Source organism: Bos taurus, chromosome 23, assembly GCF_002263795.3.
Source record: "Bos taurus isolate L1 Dominette 01449 registration number 42190680 breed Hereford chromosome 23, ARS-UCD2.0, whole genome shotgun sequence".
Classification (NCBI taxonomy): domain Eukaryota; kingdom Metazoa; phylum Chordata; class Mammalia; order Artiodactyla; family Bovidae; genus Bos; species Bos taurus.
Window position 1 is genome coordinate 43,330,083 of NC_037350.1, and position 24,735 is coordinate 43,354,817.

Consider the following 24,735-nt stretch of genomic DNA (forward strand, 5'->3'; position numbering starts at 1 on the left):
GAGACAGAGGGAGGGAAAAAGCCACTGAGAGGCAGGAAAAACTGAGGAGTGGAAGTTGCTCAGTTGTGACCCATGGACTGTGGCTCCCCAGGCTCCTCTGTCCAGGGAATTCTCCAGGCAAGAATACCGGAGTGGGTTGCCAGTCCCGTCCCCTGGGGATCTTCCTGACCCAGGGACTGAACGGGGCTCTCCTGCACTGCAGGCAGACTCTTCACCGTCCAAGGTACCAGGGCAACTACAACAGAAAGCTCCCGACTGTGTCCATCTCGCCCCCAGCTCCTGCCTGGCGATTGGCCGGGCTCTCAAGGCTGAGGCTCAGTTGCAGCCTGTCTGCAGGACTAGGTGACTAGCCTGGGGCAGGCACTCGGGGCCCCAGCCCAGACACAGCCTCACTCGAGAACGCAACACTTTCTTCTGGTCACGCCACAGAACAAAGTCAGGCAACACGCCTTGGAACCACACTGGGAAACAGCCACCTCTTGGGCACAAGCGAGGTGGTATTTGAACACATTGCAGCTGCTGCTAAGTCGCTTCAGTCATGTCCGACTCTGGGCGACCCCATAGACGGCAGCCTACCAGGCTCCCCTGTCCCTGGGATTCTCCAGGCAAGAACACTGGAGTGGGTTGCCATTCCCTTCTCCAGGGGATTTTCCCAACCCAGCATCCGAACCCGGGTCTCCCGCACTGCAGGCAGATTCTTTACTGTCTGAGCCACTAGGGAAGCCCCTGGCTGTGAGAGTAAGTGTCTGGTGATCAGCCTGAAATCACCACCCTCCACCTGAGTGGGGCTTTACTTCCTGCTCCTGCTGCTGCTAAGTCACTTCAGTCGTGTCCGACTCTGTGCGACCCCATAGACGGCAGCCCACCAGGCTCCCCCGTCCCTGGGATTCTCCAGGCAAGAACACTGGAGTGGGTTGCCATTTCCTTCTCCAATGCATGAAAGTGAAAAGTGAAAGTGAAGTCGCTCAGTCGTGTCCGACCCTTAGCGACCCCATGGACTGCAGCCTACCAGGCTCCTCCATCCATGGGATTTTCCAGGCAAGAGTACTGGAGTGGGGTGCCATTGCCTTCTCGCACACACACAAGCAATTCAGATCCAGCAGGAGAGCTCTCCCTGGGTGGTGGAGGGTTAGGGTCACTTCTACAGGCCTGTCCTTGGATTCCCCCTGGAGGCAGAATCTGATGAAAGAGAAGACTTCCGCGAGGTTGCAGGTACTTATTCAAGGCTCAGGCTCGTATAATCAGACTTCATCTGCTGCTTCCTCTATCAGTGAGAACAAGGTGTAGCTCTTCCCCTTTCTTTGCATTTCTAGCACTGCTCTAGCCGTGATCATCTTTTCTTATTCTATATCCGCATTGCTTTTCATATCATAAAAGTAATATACACAAAATCAAAAATTAAGCAGTACAGAAAGAGATGAAATATAAAAGTAAAAGATTTTCTCCCATCTCCCTGCCCTTGGGGTTACCACACTAATAATGATGTGCATACATTTCCAAAAAATGTTAATGCCTACAGAAGCACAATATGTACTATCCATCCATCCATGCATCTATTCACCTATCCACTCACCCCCCCCCCGCCCCCCCCACCCACACACATACTATACCTCTTGATAAATGTGATTGTTCTAGTCTGGCAACTGGCAAGATGGTTTTTTCCTCCAAACTTCTCTTGACATTCAGATGTTGATCTGATTTCACTTTCAAGCCACCCTCCCCCTGATCTCCTGCCCTATGCTGGCAGGAGTGCCAGCCCTTGAGCTGGTCTTCCTACCCCTTGGCTGTGGTCAGATGCCCCAATCCCACTCGGCCACCCCAGACAAGCCCTCCCCCTCCCGCCCTCCCCCCTGCCCTCCCTCACCTTTCCAGCCTCTGCATGGTCATGGCCAGCGTTTTGTTCAACTCCTCGATCATCCTGCAGCCCGAGGGGTGCAGGGGCAGGGAGCCGGTGGTGGAGGGGAGGTGCTGGCCCAGGCTGCCGTACTGCAGCTGATGCTGGATCTGGGAGGGCAGGACGGTGTGGTGGTGCTGGGCCCCACCCTGTGGGCCACTCTTCTGGGCAGCGTAGGATGCCAGGGAGAGCTCTGGCCCCCCCACAGGCATACAGATCATGACTTTCTTTGGAGGTAGCGGAGGCGACAGCTTCACTGGCAAGCAAGGCAATTTCACGGGGGCACCAGGATCTGCAGCGGAAGGAAGGCGAGAGGCAGATGTGAGTTCAGGGGCATCAGGACAAACCCGGAACACCACGGGCGCCCACCTGGGCCTGTGGCCCTCGGGATGGGGCCCTGAGATGAAGTGCATCAACTGCAGAACCGGCAGGTGAGTGGCACTCAGCGCCCTGTTCGAGTGGCACTCAACCGCCGGCTCTCACTTCCTGCTCAAAGTGTGCTGGGACCCAGGTGGGGGGGCATGTGCCACCCCGCTGTCAGACCGAGGCTCACCAGTGGGAAGGGGGGACGTGCTCTTCTGCGTATGGAAACCCAAGGATCTTCAAAGAGACCTTTTTTCAGGATATGTGCAATGCCGACAATTTTGGCACTGTAATGGGAAAATAGCCTCTTGGCTGGCACTTTCTAATAGGCATGGGATTAGAAGCCAGGCTGAGGTTCAAGTCCACTAAGAGCGTGTCCCTCCAGAGGTGACTGTAATGCTGCCAACCTTAATTCCCGCAGCTGGGGACAATCATCCCATGCTTTTTAGGATTCAAGGTCACAGAGCGTGACCAAGAAGCCCTGCTGCTCTGCTAAGACATCCCCTGAGCCTCAGTTTTCCCACCCATATAAAGGGAGTACTGTCCACCCTCTAGGTCCATTATGAGAAGTAAATAGATGCACGTCTACACCATCTCCACGTGAGGGGATGAGAGGGTTGAGTCATCCCAGAGGAAGGGGCAGCTCTGCATAATCAATTCCTCCAAAGGACACTTTTTAAGAATTAAAAAAAAACCCCAAACAAGTTAGCAGAGGGCTTGAGTATAAAATATATCCAGTATAGCCCTTGATAGGTAATATCTACTTGCTTGCTTAGTCATGTCCGACTCTGCAACCCCATGGACTGTAGCCCACCAGGCTCCTCTGTCCATGGAATTTTCCAGGCAAGGATACTGGAGTGGGTTGCCATTATAGGTAACACATGTTATCTTAATTCATCCTGAAAAAAATATATACTAGGCTTCTCCTATGGGTTGTTGTGAGGGTCAGACAAGATAATGTGGACATGCTTTATAAACTGCAAAGCATGACATGTCTGAGTCCTATCATGAAAGGGTAGGACCCTGGCCGCCCCTGTGAGAGTCCACCTGGCCTGATCCTTCCCAGCCTGGGAGGCAGAAGATAGAAGCTGAGAAAGCAACAGAGTGCGTGGTGTTTCATTATAAGTAGTTCAGTTCAGTTCAGCCGCTCAGTCGTGTCTGAGACTCCATGGACTGCAGCACACCAGGCTTCCCTGTCCATCACCGTTATAAGTGACTTCCCGGACACCCACTGTACGTAAGTGGGTGAAAAAACCTGGTGATGGTAAATCAGGCAGCAGAGCACAGAGGTTTCCAAGGCACCACCCGACAAGTTTTCCAAGTCTGTAACATGGCCCTTTGGGAAGGGAAATGGCAAGGTCCTCCAGCTTCCAGTGTGCTATTCTAACGTGCGCAGCCCTGCATTAGTACTGAGACCCCGTGGGGAGGATGCAGAACCAGGCGTTAGAAAACCTGGATGCTCTGCTATTAAGTGTGAGAGTGTGTGTGAGAGTGTGTGTGAGAGTGTGTGTGTGTGTGTGTGAGAGTGTGTGAGAGTGTGTGAGAGTGTGTGAGAGTGTGTGAGAGTGTGTGTGTGTGTGTGTGTGTGTGTGTGTGTAGTTGCTCAGTCATGTCTGACTCTCTTCAACCCCATAGACTGTAGCCTGCCAGGTTCCACTGTCCATGGGATTCTCCAGGCAAGAATACTGGAGTGGGTTGCCATGCCCTCCCCTCCAGGGTATCTTCCAGACCCAGGGATCGAACCCTGGTCTCCGGCACTGCAGGCAGATTCTTTACCATCTGAGCCACCAGGGAAGTGCTCTGCTATTAACTGGCTAAGAAATATATCTATGCTTCTTGGGACCCAGGCACTTTTATATCTAAAAATCCAGGGGTTAAAAATGCCTCCTTTATCTCGACAGCATCTCCCTGAACACGACACTTTGCATCTCTCTGATGCATGATATTCATGGGTGAGGGGTGGAAACATAAGACCTCCTGCATTGGTAACAATAAATGGGGTACAGGCAAAGCTCTCTGCTTGCTGACTTAGAAATGGATGGGTCTTCTGCAGCCAGACTGATCGAGATGCAGTATATTCATAAATCTGTCTCCGCTGATGGAGTGGAAAGAGCAAAAACCAGTTCCAGAGAACAAGGAAAATAAACCCCAGCTATGTCACAGAGCTATAAAACCCAAGAGGACTGTATTTCCAAACGTGACACAGCTCTGGCTTATGACTTCAGACAAGAAAATGAAAACCCCAGATGACTTCTGTAGTGGATCCTGGCGTCAGAGCACTGCAGTCTATGCACAGAACGAGTCTGGGCTAAATGGATACACCCTGAGCCTCTCTCCTCACCTTTTCAGTTTGCACCAGCTGTAGCACCTACAGAGGCATTTGTAACTGTTTCTGTATCAGTGTCATCAATGATAGTAGCACTTAGCATCCTAATGAACAAAAGTGATGTAAGAATTTTTCAGTCATTTGCCACCTGGCTCCAGTGAGTCAGAATCTCTGATCTCCTTTCGTGAATACAGGCATCCATTCAAAAACATGAAGAGTTTATAAGAAGCATATTTAAGTTTATAAGAAGTGTTCAGAGTCCAGTATCACAAACCAAAAGGCAGAGCACCAAAGAATTGATGCTTTTGAACTGTGGTGTTGGAGAAGACTCTTGAGAGTCCCTTGGACTGCAAGGAGATCCAACCAGTCAATCCTAAAGGAAATCAGTCCTGAATATTCATTGGAAGGACTGAGGCTGAAGCTCCAATACTTTGGCCACCTGATGTGAAGAACTGACTCACTGGAAAAGACCCTGATGCTGGGAAAGATTGAGGAGAGAAGGAGAAGGGGGCGACAGAGGATGAGATGGTTCATGACATAGTTAACGACTCAACGAACATGAGTTTGAGCAAACAACGGGAGATAGAGAGGGACAGGGAGGCCTGGCGTGCTGCAGTCCATGGGGTTGCAAATGGTCACACATGACTGAGCAACTGGACAACATCACCAACTCCTGAATCAGATTCCCTGGGCTGCTAGAAGGGCTCCACTAATCCCTTTGGGCCACCTTAGGGATTGTAAGGTAGTCTGGCCCTTTTTTGGTCAAATGCCTGGAAAGGCAAAAATGTGTTGACTGACCCCTCATGGTGAGAGGGACAGAAGAGTAACAAGTGATAAGGTTTAAATGCCATCAGCCTGTGTAGGTCTCCTGAACCAGCCTAGCAGATGGACACCACAGTGGACACTTCACGTGGTGAGCACCAAGTCCAGAACCTGCCAAAATCCTAAAAGAAGGGCCATTATCACATAGGCACCCCCAGACCCTGCCTTTGTTTCAGAGCCACTTTGCAAAGATACAATTTTGTTTTTAAGTGGATCCTTCCTGTCATCTCCCCAGGTGGCCTCGCTGAGATGCTGGCGACACTGGGCAGTGGAGGGGGCTGTTCACCAGCCACCTGGGTCACTTGGGCATGTCAGCTCTCCTGCAACTATATTCGATCTTGTAAAAGTCAAATTACACGTCAGGAAAGTGCTCTCAAAGAGTCAGAACTGCAGATGTTTCTATAATCATGAGAACACACATTTATTCCTAAGATCAGTATTTTGTTAGAAATGATTTTTAAGTTATGGATAAAAACATATCCTCTGGTTTATTTTTGCACCAATGTTGACTTGTGCTATTGCTCCCAGGGAGACCAAGCAACGAGAGGGCCAGAAATTGCTATCTGGGTGGTTGAACCCAAGCTTTCCACATGACAGGTGTAAAGGAAGGTGAGCGGGTCCGGAGGTGGACAGCAGAAAGGAGCTTGCATTGGATGTGCCCGCCAGGGAGGACTGCTGTTTGTGACCATCCAGGCAAAGGCTAGGAGGGAGTCAAATCAAAATTGCAAAGTCCTGGAAACAAACACACACATGCTGGTCTGGTTTCAGAACCCTGGAACCAGGGGTTCTCTCTGTGAGGTTCAAAGGTAGTAAATTTAGATCACAGACAACAAAAAACTGCATAGACTATCTCCCTATTAAGAGGTAGTACAGCAGAAAGTAACCCAATTCCCTGACAGCTCAGATGGTAAAGAATCCGCTTGCAATGCAGGAGACACAGGTTCGATCCTTGGGGCAGGAAGATCCCCTGGAGAAAGGAATAGCAACCCACTTCAGTATTCTTGTCTGGGAAATCCCATGTACAGAGGAGCCTGGTGGACCACAGTCCATGGGATCTCAAAGAGTTGGACATGACTGAACAACTGACTACAGACTACACATCAGAAACCAACATAACACTGTGAATCAATTATACTCCCAGTAAAAATATGTATTTGTGGATGGAAGATAAGATATCTGGGGTTTGATTCAAAATAATCCCATGGGAGAAGACTGTCAGAAGGTTAAAAGTGAAATAAGACTGGTCTAACCAAGGGGTACACAGAGGTTAACCATAATAATCTCTTTACCCATGTATATGTTTGGAAGTTTCCAGTATAGAAAAATTTTTAATAAAGAAAAAATAAACACTGCTTGGAACATGAAAAAAAAGAGGTAGTATATTCATGGTTGAACTAAGAAGTTCAAGCTAGATCCATGTTTTAAGAAGGAGAGATGGGGATGGCCACAGTTCATCTCTAACTCTCCATCCATCTGACGTACAATATTTATTCACCGTTTAAGGACATGCTCAGGTTTCTTGCATTTATAGTGATGGCGGTGGCTGGTCCAACCATCTGCAGAGCATCCCCACTCCCCCACGCGATTCCCAGTGTACTTGCTGACACCTAAGGCTGTACCGCAGGTTTGCCCGATGGATGACTCTGATGTTTAACTGCTGCTCTCAAAAGGGGTAGCTTTTCTACCTATGCTATCACATTTCCTTTATTTTTTTTTCACATTTCCTTTAAATACTACAGAACACATGAGAATTAGATTTCATTTTCAGCAGCACTCAGAGATGGAGAACAATGTGCACAGATTCTCCTAAAGAAGAAAATAACCTGTTATGAACTCTTGGGCAAATGATCATCGAGCTCCTCCTTCAACACCTCTGCAATGGGGTGCTGTGCCTCTCACAGCCTCCTGTCCTGCTGCTGAGGGGCAGTAGCCAAGGACCCTCAGGGAACACAGCAGACCAAATCCCCACTCTGAAGGGAAACCTGCCGCTGGGACATTTGAACAATGTCCAAGAGGAAGATGCAAGGGCAGCAACTCTGTGTCCTCTTCATTTTCAGGGAGACACTGGATAGCCTCAGTCACATTCATCCATCCAGTTGGAAATCCACCCAACAGCAGCATCCATTTTATCCAAGCAACGTCAAGGAGACAGGCTTGGATGAAATCAAGCAATTGCAGCTAACGGTCCTCAAAAGATGTCCACTTCTTCCTCCAAAAAGTTGCATCCCTCACCACAGCTTTCAAGGTTCTCCAGTTTCCTTTCAACCCACTGCTGGCCTGATCTTTCTTGATTTCCCTAGCAGAATCGCACTTTCCTGACAAGCTGAGCCATTTGCCATGTCGTGAACACCCTATGCCTCGTATGCACGAGCCTCTCTGAACCCTGCTTCCTACTTCCTGGCAACCTCCCCTCCGATCCCTACTTGTCTTACTCATCTCTAAGGCCTGTCTTAAATACATCCTTTTCTACCATGCTTTTCCTGAGTCTTTCAAAAGGATTTGATCTCTTACTATTTGAATTTCTTTAGAACCATGTTTATACATCTTCGGATTAAACATTTTCTGTAGCTTACAACCATCTACAACTCTGAGAGCTGATAAGAGAACACTTTTTGTAAACTGTGTCAGGGTTGGAAGAGTACTTTGCTCATAGTGCAAAAAACACACAAAGTATAAGCACCATTCAGACATAACAAAAGACAGAAATCCACGCGAGCTACAACGTGGATGAACCCTGAGGATAACACGCTAAATGAAAAAAGCCAGCCACAGAAAGACAAATTGGGCTTCCCTGGTAGCTCAGATGGTAAAGAATTTGCCTGCAAGGCAGGCGACCCGGGTTCGATCCCTGGGTGAGGAAGATCCCCTGGAGAAGGAGATGGCAACCCATTCCAGTATTCTTGCCTGGAGAATCCCATGGACAGAAGCGCCTAGCAGGCTATAGTCCATGGGGTTGCAAAGTATTGGACACAACTGAGCAACTAACCGTAGTGAAATTCATAGAAACAAAGAGTAAAAAGGTGGTTACCAGGGTTAAGGAGAGATAAAGGGGACACTGTTTAATAGGCAGAATTTCAATTTCGCAAGATGAAGAAGTCCTGGAAATCCACTGTGCAATGTGATTATACATAACATTACTGACTGTACATTTTAAAATGGTTAAGGTGGTAAATTTTATATGTTTTCACCACAAAAAGAAAAGTGCCAAGTGAATTAAATCTGCACCCTAACAGCACTACCAAAAAACGAAAGGTACTCTGCTGCAATCTTTGCCTTGATCACAGAGGTCAGAGCAGAAAGCATCCTTTTAAACATGTTTCATCAATAGACAGTCCTTAGATTCACTAAGAAAAGAATTTCTGTATTTTGAGAAAAGACAACCAGGACCAGAATACTAGGGAGAAATGGGTATAAAGATTAAACTCAGGTAAATTTCCCATTTCTTCAAAGTATCAGTTATCCAGAGACTGTGAACCCTAAACTTCTTTAGGAGGCTTCTGAGTTACTATCCATTTTTTTCTGTTTAAAAGCACAGTTGAGGTCCAGGGTCCCGATGCTCTAATCATCCATTTTCTTGCACTTTCTGAATACAAAGCCAGGAAGGAAGGCAGGGACAGAGATGAAAGGAGCTGGGTGATTTGGGAGAGTTGGAGAGGAAGCTGAAAGAGAACAAGGAGGGTGGGACGGTATATTCTGGGGGAGAAATGGGGCCAGAGGGTCAGACAGCGACAGAGACACACGGTGAACTGACGGATCAGAATGTGATTATAGAAAACCCACGGTGGACACGCTCCTCAAAACTAGAAAGGCAGGCTCTAAATAGAAACACTGGTTCTACCTTGACAAGCCCTGGATAGAGGATTCTCATTAGACACCTGCTGGGGCTGAAAAAATACCACAGGGCCTGGACGCTGTCTGGCAGAGAAATCTGCAGCTACAAATACTTCGTAACATTGAAACTAGCAATCAACCAGTTCTGGTGATACAGTTAAGTTTCTCTGTATTCCAGGCTCTGAAGACAGTGCTACAAAGTCACATTAGCAGAAGGACTTGTTTTTGAGGCTCAGGAGGAGTTCCCTTTCTTTGCTGAATTGTGTTTCCAACGGTGGTCCAGTGCTTCCCACGCGATCGGCCCCATTCTTGATCCTCAGACTGTCTCGTTCTAGCCCGTGCTTTGAAACCAACTCGACTACTTTTTCTCTTTATAGTCAACTGCCTTTTAAAAGTTATTTTCAAAGGGCTGAATTTTTTTGTCTTTGAGTTATACAAAAAAAGCAGATTTTCTAATTTGTTAAATAGATTAAAAAGCAAGGAAGCCAAACAAGCCAACCAAAACAAACAAAACCCGAAGAAGACTAATGACTTCATTGTCACAAATGTTAAGAACAGGTATCTTAGTGGAGATAGCGTAAACTAACGGTGACAAGTGAGGACTCTGGAATAAAACGAAACAGATAGAGTCCATCTAGCTATGTCACCATGACTAAGTTATTTAACTTCTCTGAATTTCATTTTCCTCCTATGAAAAAGAAAGAATAAAGATGCTAGTATTGTAAATTTTCCCAAAAATGGCACCTGCCATTATTACCTAAGTGTGATTGTCAGACTGTGAAGCTCAGCTAGCACATAAATTGATTATCCTTCATTGCAATGGCTCCTGTAGGGTACCTAATCACAGGTACCTTATGCAGAAGGAATAGATTATTCAGGCAATGTTTAACATTTGATTTCTGGAGCCAGGATGGCTGGAGAGGTGACTGACAAAGAAAAGTAGGAGACAATATTTTTTGCTTCTACCCCTCTTTTTTTCTGGGGTCAGCCATCCTTCTAAGAAGGATACATTTGGAAAATTATTCATCTCAGATCATATTGGTTACGCAACGAGCTCTGCTGGGCACTGTGTCCTTCCAGAAAGGAAAGGAAGTTAATGCCCAGCAATTCCTGATCCTATATTACATCCGCTGCATGCATACTGATGTTGGAGATAAGCTGGATGAGGATAACAACAAGAGAAGAAGAAAGATAGTTTGGGAGAGCAAGCGGGCTTCTATCTACTGGCTGAAGAACAGAGAAAATGCATGAGACAATCTCCAAGTTAATTATGGTTTTCCGGATTGAATGGAAACAAATGCCAAAGCAGAGGACTTTCTGCGTATCTCTCCCTGCATGTACCCAGCTGCAGTCCAAGTCCACGTTCATGCTTCCTCCAGCATCCACCGGACCATTAACCACTGTCACTTCCTATTAATCACGCATGGTGTCTTTCAAACTGTTGTCTGTTTCCTTTTAAACATGTCAACAGAACAACATACTGAGAACACGCTAAAACTCCTAAGTCTCAATTTAGAGTTCTGCTAGAATTCTCAGTTTATTAATTCCTTCTGACACGGCCCAGATGTCTCTAGAGTAATTAGTAACCGAACAGGGTTAATGTGGCTGCTTCGTGGTGATGCAGATTCACTGTGACGGATGGTTCACTTACAAAAACGAAGCAAGTTCAGTCAAGTTTAATCCCGAAGGGGAAGCACCACACTTGCCCCCTGTACACATCTGTGCCTATCTCGTCATCATCGTATTTTAGTGGCTACCAGGTACAATACGGTCAGAGATCATCAGCTTTCACATATTTTTTTAATCCATTTGGCCCAAGCTCTATGGAAGTGAGATGTACAGATAATGAGTAAAATTCACTCTCTCGGGGAAAGAACAAGGGGAGCCAAAGAGACAAGGCTAACAGAGCGAGAGAGTCCTGTAAATGCCAGGCTTGTGGCTGAAGTTCTTAATTAGGTAAATAAATTATAGGGCAGTGTTTGTTTTTTAAAAAAATACTGTCAATTCTTTTTATTTTTTTTTAAAGTCTTCTGGTGTGGGCCATGTTTAAAGTCTTAACTGAATTTGTTACAATATGACTTCTGTTTTTCATGTTTTGGTTTTTTGGCCAAGAGGCATGTGGGATCTTAGTTCCCTGACCAGGGATTGAACTCACACCCTGCGCCCTGGAAGGCAAAGTCTCAACCACTGGACCGCCAGGGAAGTCCCTGTTAATTCTTCTTTTAAAATGTCTTATCTACTCATCCATTCCGTCTCTTCCCACTGCCATAAGCTGATAATTTTAGCTTCTGTTTCAACAAATGGAGCGGCCTCTCAAAGTGTCTCCCTGCCTTAAATTGTTCGATTTAATTCAACTAATGCTTCTGGAGAATGAGGCGTACAGGTGGCTTCACTGGCTTCTCGGTTCGGCTGTCAACCTCCTCTTCTTCTGGTTCATTTTACACAATGACCCAGGAATGTATTTTAAAGTCTAGTTTTCACCCTATCACTCACTCCCCAGCTCAAAATCCTCCAAAGGCCACCACTGCCTAAAATCAAAATTCTCACATGGTAGGTAGGAGTAAACCCTCTCTCTCAACACAGCCCAAGAAGGCCCCTCCATCCCAGCTCCGCCTCCTTGTCACTGGCCTGAAGCAGGGCCACCTCTGAGCCTTCCCTCATTCTCTTTAAGTCCCTCATGCCTTAAGGGTGGGCTCAAGTTTCAGGCTCTCCAGGAGCCTTTTTAGCAGACTGTGCTAAACGGCAAGGATTACACCTGATGGTAGTTATTCTGGCATTCTATTTCTGGAAATTTAATGAGGATATATTCATAATTGTATATATATCATATACATATATACTGAGCTGTCATATTTTGATACCTAGCACAGTATTCTGCCTACAGTTAGGTGTGCTGAATAAATATGTACTATATACAGGAGTTTACTTTTTTCAATATTTAAGCTTTCTCAAGGGAAACTTGGCCTCTCAGTCTTAAAATGTACACAGACCTTAAAAGTACATAATTTAGTTCTAGAATCAGAATGAGCAATTCTCATACCAGGAATAAGTGAGGAAAAACTCAGAAATGCTTATAAAAATACATGCACATTGTGGAGATATTGAGTTTTTTATAATAAGGAAGATAGAAACCCCTTAAGGGGTCCCTCATTTAATTGGGGTCCCCTACAATGTAGCTAACAAAATCACTTTGTGGAATATTTTAGTAACATGAGGACCAGTTCATAAGACATAAGTGAGGGCAAAGAAAAAGTAAACTAGCATTTCACTTTTTCTGTTAGATCAATGACAGACAGTGGTTATCTTTTCAGGGAGGCTTAAGAAGGCTCTTTTCCTTTGTGGTTTTCTCTGCATTTAAATTTGGGAACACTAAAGTGTTACTACTGTGTTGAGCGGTTTCTTTAATTGGAAACTTGCTCTTTTGAACCACAAACACTGACTTGGATGGGTATGTATTTTGATAGAGGAGCCTGACACAAACTTCTATTTGAATTATAACTAATAAGCCTCCGCGTTATGTGAGAGACGTCCTACGGCCATGGAAACAACAGTGATTGACTTAGGAATCGGGAAACAGGGTCTAATGTTGGCTTTACTGCAGATTCCCGCCAGCCCTGGAAAAGTCACTTCTTTCCTTGAACCCCAGTTTTTTAATGATAAAATAAATGGATATTCTTGCACCCTCCTTCCATCTTACAAAAATATATAGGGATCAATTAGAAACTATTTATCAAAATAGCAAACATATAAAAAGGAAATCAGTCAGTATCATGTGGGATTATTATCAAGGCTGGAGAAACATCCCTCTGAAATCTTGAACCTCCGATTATACCACAACTTTAAACCACTAAGTGGTACCCGATTCATGTGCTAATGTACAGCGAAGCGCAATTCCACTAAATGCCCAATTTAATAACTGGAGGTGCATGTGTTACCTAACATTGAACAATGAATTTTAAAGTCATTTCAGGTAATTACAAAATATTGAACACAGTCCCCTGTGCTATATAGTAAATCCTTGATGCTTATCAAGCTTATCTATTTTCTGTAGAGGTTTGTATCTGTTAATCCCGTTGATAATCTGAAAATATATATATAACTGAATCATTTTGCCATACACCCGATTAAAACAGTATCATAAATCAACCACACTTCAATTAAAAAGCAGTCATTTTAGGACAACATTCCTCTTAAAAGTATTTTCCACAATATTTTGCAAATTACTATCTTTGCTCCCCACCCTGCCCCACAAACAGAACAGCACAGGTATACATTTTAAAAGAAGAAATACACTGGGTTTCAGATGAAGTATTCAGAGACAAAAAATTGAATGCTTTAGCAAACTCATGATGAAGAGAACAGGTGCTCCTCTATCTCCACGAAGATTTGGACGGTGAATCTAACCCACCTAGACGGGCAAACACTCTTAGCCACATCAATGCCAACGGACATACTTACTGGTGCACACGACTGGAGGCCCTGAGCACGTGGCTGGCAGGTGTATACTGCATGCCTCGGAACACACACACACAAACCCAGGTCACAACGGCGTGTACCAAGACACACACAGAAACACCAAAGTGTCCCACAGGGCGACCTCGCCAAAGGTTCTCAGGTAAAAAGCAAGAAAGGATCCCGTGAAGGGAAGGCAGGGCGGCGGGTCCCCAGAAGGCGTGCTGACTCACCTGGTAAGTGGTTGCCAATCCTGGCAGTGGGTTTGGGAGGCAGGGCGGGGGGCTGCTTGAGGAGAGAGAGCTGCTTCACAGGGGTGTCCTCGTGGTCTCCGGGGGAAGCAGCAGGTTTTTTGGGGGGCAGGAACAGGACTGGTTTGGCTGAAGGATCTTGGGACAGGAGGGCTCCAGACTCACTGGCAGAGGGACTCTCTTCGGACACTGAGGGGACAACCACATGACACACGAGGACATTACACACACGCAGCGTGGGTGGGGCTGGCGGCAGCCGCGGGGGCGCAGCGCAGGCCAGCGACGCGGCAGAGCGTGCAGCGCGCATTCCGCGGGCGCACCAACACCAACTCACGGACCACGGCGACAGGCAACAGATGGGCAGGCACAGAGGAGCAAGGACCAGGAGCCCCTCTGAGCCTCCTTGGGGTGTGTTTGCCCTTTGCTCCTGGGTCTGAGGGCGGCCTAAGGGCTGACACTGGGCAGGCAACCCCCATATCCTGGGGCGGCTGCTCCTTCAGCTTCGGGGCCGTCCAAGCTGCACATCAGTGTTCAGGGGGCGCTCTGCAGTTTCAGGGGCACTGGCTCCTATACACCTGGACAAGGTGAAGGATGCTCCAAATTAACATCCTTTTTGTTTTCTCTGCTCCTCTCTCCTACCCTCGCCAGAAGCATGGTTTTCTCGTTTGGATTCTGCCCATTCCTTATTGCTCCAGGCCCACCTCTTCCTCTCCCCCTGGGGGTGGGGGTGCAGGACCCAGATCAGCTCCAGTTAAGAGCTGTCCTGGGTGGTAGCAGAGGTCCTCCCATCAGACTGGTGACCTAGCTGAAGACTGAAGGAGACTCTACGACTTCCCAAGGGCGACAGATCTCAGGACAACAAATCAAATCTGTCTGATCCCAATGTCACAAGGAAGGCTGGAGAGAAATCTCAATTTACGGCTTTAGTTGGAACAATCTCTCCAGCTGGGAAGGGGGGAGGTTGGGAAGGAAATGCAACTCAGATGCGTACTCCCCCCTACCATCACTGCTCCAGTAAGAAAGCCTGTACAAGAGTACTCCCCTGCCTCCTCCTTCCTCCCTAATCCGGGCAGCAGTGTTCCTGACAGCATCAAAGCCTTGCACATCATCCGCAGGAGAACCAGGTTCTCCCCTGGCTCAAGGGACACTGGTGTTACCAGTGCTGGACATTGATGGAGCAGCGACTCACAGGGTCCCAAAGTGAAGCAGGGCGCCGACTCTCTGAACCGCCATCACTCCCGCCTCCCGCCTGAGCTCCGTGTTGCAGACTTTGCACACGGTGTAGACAGAGGAAGGACGTGGCCTCCCTCCCCAGACTCCAGACATTGCCAGAGGTCCCTCCCCGGAGGCTGGTCTCCTGATAGCAAGGGCCTCTCCTTACTGGCTGTCAGGAGCGCACCACCATCTGGCTAAAGAGGACCACTCTGCAGTCCTTCGGAGGGACTGAATATTGGCGACTCTGGACCAAAGAGGGAGTGACGGTCAGATGGCATCACAAATCACCTGTCAGCAGGATACAACTTAACTGGTTAAGTTGTACAATTAATACATCAATTTTATACGGTAAACTGGTACAGTCTGCTAAAGTGATGTAACAGTTAACTGTTATATCGGGATGAGGATTCAAAGGCATACCAGGGCTTTGTGACCAGGTGACTTAGACATCCTGCAGAAGCATGGGGCTCAGCGTTAGCAGGAACGAATGTTAGAAAACAAAACGATGACGTTTTAAATCATCTATATTACAAAACAAGATCTATCTTCTTTAAAGAGATTTAGGTTTTAAAAGTGTTTTTAAAGATTGTAGAAAAATAAATGGATATTTCCTCCATATTTTTACACTCAGCATGTACTGGGTTGGCCGAAAACCTTGTTCAAGTTTTCTGTAACGTTTTATGGAAAAACCCAAAGGAACTTTCATGACCAACCCGATACTAAATCGGTCACTTCCATCCTCATTTCCAGGAGATCCTTATGTTCAGGGGGCTTCAGAACAGAAGCCCAAGTCCATCCAGGCTGAAGGCCCGCCACACCACATGCTGGGGACCAATTCAATGTCTATCAGGGGGCATTACCTGTCCCATCCATGATGTCAGCAGGCTGGAGCACCTCATATGAGCAGGGATCCCTGGGCATCGGGACTGGCTCCATTTCGGACAGGGCAGGCAGAGACAGCTGGCTGGAGCTCAGGGACTGCCCGTTTTCCAGGGAGTCATCTTCATTCGATATGGAGAGCTCCCCATCTGTTGGAGCGAGAAAAAGACCGCAGAGTTAGATATGCCTGCCTTGCAGGAAAGAGTGACATTTATAGCCTGCTACCTGAGTCTGGATGCTTTTGAACAATCTTCATCAAGACCAGACACAAAGTCTGCACTTGTTATTTTGCTTTTAAGGCATCTAACCACCAGGGAAACCATTTCCAATGATCTTCAGTAGTGTGCCTGTTTTCTCTCCATCGACAGATGAATGGATAAAAAAGATCTGCTGTGTGTGTGTATGTATGTATGTATGTATGTGTATATACATATGTATGGAATATTGTGAAACTGAAAAGTCACTCAGTCATGTCTGACTCTTTGCAACTCCATGAACTGTAGCCCGCCAGACTCCTCTGTCCATGGAATTTTCCAGGCCAGAATACTGGAGTGGGTAATCATTCCCTTCTCTAGGGGATCTTCCCAACCCAGGGATCGAACCCAGATCTGCATTACAGACAGATTCTTTACTGTCTGAACCACCAGGAAGCCCATATGGAATATTACTCAGCCATAAAAAAGAATGCGGGAATGCCATACACAGCAATGTGAACCTAGAAAAAAACCCTAGAAATCATCACACTAGTTCAGTGAGCCAGACTGGGAAAGACAAGTATCATATGATATTGCTTATGTGGAATTAAAAAGAAAAAGATACGAATGAACTTTTTTTTTTTAAAAAATAAAACAGAGACTCACAGACATAGAATGCAAACTTATCATTACCAAAGGAGAAAGGGAGCAGGGAGGAATACATTAGGAGGTTAGTATTAACATATACATTCTACTATATATAAAATATGTAAATAACAAACAAGAACCTACAGTATAGCACAGGCAACTATATTTTTGCAGTAAACTATAAGGGAAAAGAATCTGAAAAAGAGTGTATATATATATACACACACACACACACACATATATGTATAACTGACTATCTGTGCTGTATACCTGAAACTTACACAATATTGTTAATCAACTATACTTTAATTGAAAATTTAAAAACATTTACAAAAGTTTTAACATTTTAAAAGTGCTAAAAAATCATAATATACCATGTTTTATATTTGTTCTTTAAACAAAAATGAAAATCAAATTTTCTTCATAATTTTTGAAAACCTGGAAACACTAAGCAGGACTCAGAGATGGAAAACGAGGTCAGGAATTCCTACTTCTGGGAGCCAAAGGCTTCAAGTGCTCAACAGCATGGGGACCTGGGACATCAAGGCACTAGGAAAGACTCACCCTGTCTTCTCGGCACCTCTGCCCACATCCAATCTCTCCAAGTAGACACGTTTAGGGGTCTCTGAGCTCCAGCTGCAGGGCTGCAGCGGCCCAGAGTCACTGGGAGGTGCCAGGATTCTCCTGGTGCCCATCACTGATTCTGCTGGGCAGGGTGTATGCTTTGATCTTGTCAAAGCTCAGCAAGACAAGGAGCAGCCAGTTAACACCACGGTGGAGGATCAAAGTCTCCTACACAACAGCCGTTTGTCAAATCAAAACTCCCTGGGTGTGATTTCCTCCTAGCCCAGGGGAGTCCTAGATAGCTAGACATTAAAGTCAAATTAATTTTTAAAGAGGACTGAAAGCTGTTCCAGCCAGATGAATAAATATCCAGATGAAAGGCTCTAAGTTATGTTTGGGCAGAAACACAGAAATCAGCAAAGCAATTACCTGCCTTACAACGAGAAGACAGATGATTTACTTGAAGAAATACAACAGTGAAATGCCTCCATGGTTAATCATGGATAAATAAGCTTTTCCTTTTGCTGTGTTCCTCCCAAGGCTTTAATTTTCTACACAATGATGATACAGCAGCAAAAGATTCCTCTACCTACCCCCTTTCCTCCTCATTTAGAACTGGCCTGATGAAACGCATGCTCAACAGAGCAATTTATAAACTGACAGGCTTTAGGTAGCATATGGTTCAAGGACTTATGATATTTGACCTGAAATTTTATACACATAGAAAAAAATATAATGTACACCAAAAAGTCATTTGAAGCAGATACTTTAAAGCACTAATTTTTGAAGACTGTGGGTTTATTTTTTCTTTCTTTTCACTTGGCCTTAAAATTTTTTTTTGTTAATTGGGCTTTTGTTTGCTGTTGGTCATGCTGCTTAGCATGTGCGATGTTAGTTCCCCAACCAGGGATGGAACCCATGCCCCATGCAGTGGAAGTGCGGAGTCTTAGCCCCTAGATGGCCAGGAAAGCCCCTCACGTGGCCTTTTTATATGTCTCAAATGGAGGCAGTAGTCACTATAATCGTGATTAACAATACGGCTATGACGTCTCATTCCTAAGAGAAGAGCAGACTGTCAGGCCAAGGCTATTTGGGAAACACTCAGCTGAACTGAGAGTACCCAGGATGGGAAAAGCCGCAGTTGTGAGCGTTAACGCAGCGCCATCCAGTAACGGACAGTCCCGGGTCCTTTACTTCGTCTTGTTCAAACAGACAACATGGGAAGCACCTCTGCTTCGGGTTCCCAGGTGGCGGAATAATGATGGCACTGCCGTCAGGTTTACTGCATCTCTGGGAAACCATTCTGATTTTGGATGTTCTGGCACCCCACTCCAGTACTCTTACCTGGAAAATCCCATGGACGGAGGAGCCTGGTAGGCTGCAGTCCATGGGGTCTTGAAGAGTCGGACACGACTGAGCAACTTCATTTTCACCTTTCACTTTCATGCATTGGAGAAGGAAATGGCAACCCACTCCAGTGTTCTTGCCTGGAGAATCCCAGGGACGGGGGAGCCTGGTGGGCTGCCGTCTACGGGGTCGCACAGAGTCGGACACGACTGAATCGACTTAGCAGCAGCAGTATAGTAAAAGTACTGGCTTAAAACAGCCAGAGGAGGAGGGGTTTCAGGGTTGTTGCCATATTTTGCTTCTTTGGGGCAAAGATGTGATGGAATGATCGCTACATATTTTAGCTACTTTGACTACTTACGTCTAAGAACTGTAGATGCAACATTAAGGGGAAGAAAAGACACCACAGCAGTAGCGCTAGAGGTCTTGGTGGTTACGGGGAAGCAGTATTGTTCACCCCTCTTGGGACACATCAACTCTCAAAAAATTTAGCTCCCTACGGGTTAAAAAGTACCTTTGCTAAATCACAAAGGCCCAAGTCATTTGGGAGAGGAAACAATCTGGTGAATTCCACCACCGCAACTTCTAAATACACATCTCATTAAAAAACAAAATTAGAAAAAAGGAGAAATATGACATGAATCATATTTCTACCCTAACAGAAAAGTTCTTTTTCCATACGTAGTTGTATGTATCAAATTTTATTTCGTCTTGTTTTTTAAATTTTATAAGCATTATAATTTGCATAGTTATCATCTTAATGATTATCTCTCTGTGGTTGGTCACAAAGGGATTTCGAATGCTTTATGCTGTACTCTTGCCTGGAAAACCCATGGACGGAGGAGCCTGGTGGGTTGCAGTCCATGGGGTCGCTAGGAGTCAGACACGACTGAGCGACTTCACTTTCACTTTTCTCTTTCATGCATTGGAGAAGGAAATGGCAAACCACTCCAGTGTTCTTGCCTGGAGAATCCCAGGGACGGCGGGGCCTGGTGGGCTGCCATCTATGGGGTCGCACAGAGTAGGACACGACTGAAGAAACTTAGCAGCAGCAGCAGCAGCATGCTCTTATAAAAACAGAAATCTCTGCCGATTACCTTCTGGTATAAAACCTTCTCTGCAATTAGAATTCTCCCCTTTAGAAGAGAGTCCGATAAAGACATTTATGTGTATTAATATTTTAATGTCTACTGACACAGACCTGGATATCATTAAGTCATTTTTCTATAGGGTTTGTCAATTTACACAGCAGCAGATTTCTGGGCTTTTGGTCATTTCTTCAATATTAACATTGATAACCATGTTTTACCTATCGACATACCTACTTACCTACATATATATGCACACATCTGGTAGAAGTAAATTAAAACCATGCAATAAGTACAGATTCATTATTGATATCACTTATGACTAAGATAGATGATGACAAAAATTAAATCTGATTTGGATTCATATAATATGGGATTAAAAAGATGCTGCTGTTAAAGTAACAGTTATTTTTAAAATTCTTATGTTTTCAAATGCACACAAAAGGTAGAAGCATGAACGTAATGAACTCCATGTTCTCATCATCAAGCTATGAGGAATTAGTTGGGAATTCCGAATGCTTAGTAACTTCAAGGTTGATTCATCTAAAGACTAATTTATTGATGAATAGTTGATTCACAAGGTTGTATTAATTTCTACTGTAAAGTGATTCAGTTATTATATATAATATACATGCACATGTGCATATATACACATATATGTGTGGATATATACACACACGTATGTGTATATATACACACATGTATATATTCACACATGTATGTATAGATACACATACACAGGTGTATATACGCACACATTCCTTTTTCATATTCTTTTCCATTATGGCTTAGCACAGAATACTGAATATAGTTCCCTGTGCTATTACACAGTAGGACCCTGTTGTCTATACATCTTATACATAATAGCTTGTATCTCTGAAGACTGTTTAGGCTCTCCATGTCTTTTTACTATTTACCAGTTCTGTTATCAGCAGATTACTGCTGCTGCTGCTGCTGCTAAGTCGCTTCAGTCGTGTCCGACTCTGTGCGACCCCATGGACTGCAGCCTACCAGGCTCCTCCGTCCATGGGATTTTCCAGGCAAGAATACTGGAGTGGGGTGCCACTGCCTTCTCCACAGCACATTACTAGCATTTTTAAAATAAACATCATTAGAAAAAACTGTTTTCCCTCCCAGGAAGAATTTAACTCTCCTGAATAAAATGAGTCTTACAGAATATTTCTACTTTCATCTATCAAGATCATCACAGTTTCTTAGGTATTTGCTCTTTTTGATACAATGGTAAGTGGAATTGCTTCCTGAATTCCTCTTTCTGATCTTCCATTGCACAGTCTCTTGTTAGTATGAATGAGCAAAAGCTCATTGAGTATTGGAAATCATTTTGACGTTTCACATACTGTAATTTTCAAAATGGTACAATTATCTTCAGGTATTAAGACAGTTCCTACTAGAATTAGCAAAGTGTGGAAAGGAGGAAGGGAGAAGGCAGGAGGAGACCAGACAGGTTAAGGCAGTGGTTCTCAAACTTTCATGGGCATCACAATTTCCTGGCAGGCAGTTAAAACACAGATGACAGGGCCTCACTCCCAGAGTCTCTGACTCATGAGGTTTGGCGTGGAACTGAGAACACGCGTGTCTAATAAATTCTTGGGTGATGCCAAAGCTGCTTTTGCTGGTCAGGGTTCCACATTTTGAGAACTACTGGACTGGAGGGAAGGAACTGGACAAGCAAGAGAACCCAGAATAGCAACAGTGCCTTTTCATGATGAGGTTTAGGGCAGGAAATGTCGTTCACGGGGCTAACACGTAACAGAGGCGGCTGGTTTAAATCTCAAAGAGAAAGCAGGAGGTTGCGTGGTCTAACCATGGATTATGAACTTGTCACGAAGGGAGATGGGACTGGAGAGGGCACCAGGGTGGGGAAGAAAAGTAAAAGATGAGCCAGGTGCAGACATGCCCAACGGGAGCATCCGGTCACAGAAGCGAAGAGAAAAGAATGCAGAAGAGAGTGCAAGTCAGAGTCACGACAAATGGTGAGACGTAGAAAGCAATGGATTGAGATGGAGACCTGGCCAGTCACTGTCTTCTCTTCCTTGTGAGGCACAAGAATTGAAGATGCTGGTAAGTCAGGCTCACATCAAGTTAAGGAGAGTGAAGGGAGAGGTGCTGCTGTGCTGCTCAGTCGCTTCAGTCGTGTCCGACTCTGTGCGACCCCAGAGACGGCAGCCCACCAGGCTCCCCTGTCCCTGGGATTCTCCAGGCAAGAACACTGGAGTGGGTTGCCATTTCCTTCTCCAGTGCATGAAAGTGAAAAGTGAAAGTGAAGTCGCTCAGTCGTGTCCGACTCTTAGCGACCCCATGGACTGCAGCCTACCAGGCTCCTCCATCCATGGGATTTTCCAGGCAAGAGTGCTGGAGTGGGGTGCCATTGCCTTCTCCCAAGGGACAGGTGAGAGTGAATGAATTCATTCGACTGACAAACACCTACTGAGACCCTATCGTGAACAATGTGGGGTCACACCCACTGAGCCTCACAAACAGATCTGCTGTTAGCTCCTTAGGATACCTGGAGAAACGACTGTTAGGGCGGCTGCCTCCAAAGGCCTGGAGTTGAACCATATTCTGCCCTGCCCCTCCTGCCACAGGCCAGGCATTGTGCTAAATGCTGAGGAGGAAACAGACATCCCCTGGGGAAAGAGTGAGGCAAGACGGGGTGCAGAAATGCAGACAGGGAGGAATTTGGTGTACACGAGCTGGGGTGAAAGATGAGGAAAAGAAGCGTGAGAAGTTAAGCCCTGAGAAACAGAAGAAGAAAAATGAGAGGCGAAGGAAGGGAGTAGATGTGTGTTTGGAACAGATGGAGATTCACCTCTTGTCTTGCATAAAATTTTTCTTAATGTTCTAAGAGTACAATCTACTGGTTGGTCAAAAAGTTCATTTGGGTTTTCCCATAAGATGGTATGAGAAACTGGGATGAACTCTGTGGCTAACCCAATATATAAAAGCTGTGTTCCAGAGAGTTGGCTTGAAAGATGTTTTTAAAAATATATATTTTTTGTTCTAATTCAGTTTATTTAGGAATGACATCTACCTATAACCAGATGTTACCTATGTGACAATATTCCAAAAAATTTTGTTGTTGTTGTTTGTTTTGCTTTAAGATACCCTCTGGTTTTAGGGTGATTGACATATATATATATACTCACAGACATATTTATTTATTTAGGGTGCATAAGAAGGAAGCCAGAAATGTATTAACTTACTCATAAACTTTTAGGTTTTTATTTTTTAAATTTTATTTTTAAACTTTACATAATTTATTAGTTTTGCCAAATATCAAAATGAATCCATCACAGGTACACATGTGTTCCCCATCCTGAACCCTCCTCCCTCCTCCCTCCCCATACCATCCCTCTGGGTCATCCCAGTGCACTAGCCCCAAGCATCCAGTATCGTGCATTGAACCTGGACTGGCATCTCGTTTCATACATGATATTTTACATGTTTCAATGCCATTCTCCCAAATCTTCCCACCCTCTCCTTCTCCCACAGAGTCCATAAGACTGTTCCATACATCAGTGTCTCTTTTGCTGTCTCGTACACAGGGTTATTGTTTCCATCTTTCTAAGTTCCATATATATGCGTTAGTATACTGCATTGGTGTTTTTCCTTCTGGCTTACTTCGCTCTGTATAATAGACTCCAGTTTCATCCACCTCATTAGAACTGATTCAAATGAATTCTTCTTAATGGCTGAGTAATACTCCATTGTGTATATGTACCACAGCTTTCTTATCCATTCATCTGCTGATGGACATCTAGGTTGCTTCCATGTCCTGGCTATTATAAACAGTGCTGTGATGAACACTGGGGTACACGTGTCTCTTTCCCTTCTGGTTTCCTCAGTGTGTATGCCCAGCAGTGGGGTTGCTGGATCATAAGGCAGTTCTATTTCCAGTTTTTTAAGGAATCTCCACACTGTTCTCCATAGTGGCTGTACTAGTTTGCATTCCCACCAACAGTGTAAGAGGGTTCCCTTATCTCCACACCCTCTCCAACATTTATTATTTGTAGACTTTTGGATCGCAGCCATTCTGACTGGTGTGAAATGGTACCTCATAGTGGTCTTGATTTGCATTTCTCTGATAATAAGTGATGTTGAGCATCTTTTCATGTGTTTGTTAGCCCTCTGTATGTCTTCTTTGGAGAAATGTCTATTTAGTTCTTGGGCCCATTTTTTGATTGGGTCGTTTATTTTTCTGGAGTTGAGCTGTAGGAGTTGCTTGTATATTTTTGAGATTAGTTGTTTGTCAGTTGCTTCATTTGCTATTATTTTCCCCCATTCTGAAGGCTGTCTTTTCACCTTGCTGATAGTTTCCTTTGATGTGCAGAAGCTTTTAAGTTTAATTAGGTCCCATTTGTTTATTTTTGCTTTTATTTCCAATATTCTGGGAGGTGGGTCATAGAGGATCCTGCTGTGATGTATGTCAGAGAGTGTTTTGCCTATGTTCTCCTCTAGGAGTTTTATAGTTTCTGGTCTTACATTGAGATCTTTAATCCATTTTGAGTTTATTTTTGTGTATGGTGTTAGAAAGTGTTCTAGTTTCATTCTTTTACAAGTGGTTGACCAGTTTTCCCAGCACCACTTGTTAAAGAGATTGTCTTTAATCCATTGTATATTCTTGCCTCCTTTGTCAAAGATAAGGTGTCCATATGTGTGTGGATTTATCTCTGGGCTTTCTATTTTGTTCCATTGATCTATATTTCTGTCTTTGTGCCAGTACCATACTGTCTTGATAACTGTGGCTTTGTAGTAGAGCCTGAAGTCAGGTAGGTTGATTCCTCCAGTTCCATTCTTCTTTTTCAGGATTGCTTTGGCTATTCGAGGTTTTTTGTATTTC

The 24,735-nt window shown here is 45.0% G+C and overlaps 1 protein-coding gene across 12 annotated transcripts in view; it reads right to left on the minus strand.

Moving 5' to 3' along the window:
• Positions 1–24,735, minus strand: part of PHACTR1 (phosphatase and actin regulator 1) — a 528,680-nt gene that overhangs the window by 55,775 nt on the left and 448,170 nt on the right. For 8 of the 12 annotated variants that reach the window (XM_059880401.1, XM_024983670.2, XM_024983671.2 and 5 more), the window contains 3 exons: positions 16,015–16,182; positions 13,922–14,128; positions 1,865–2,186 (listed from right to left, as the gene is read on the minus strand). In XM_059880401.1, the coding sequence (XP_059736384.1) occupies positions 1,865–2,186; positions 13,922–14,128; positions 16,015–16,182 (697 nt within the window). The remainder of the gene's footprint in view (positions 1–1,864; positions 2,187–13,921; positions 14,129–16,014; positions 16,183–24,735) is intronic. The other 4 variants (XM_024983673.2, XM_059880404.1, XM_059880403.1 and 1 more) reach the window with 1 other exon arrangement.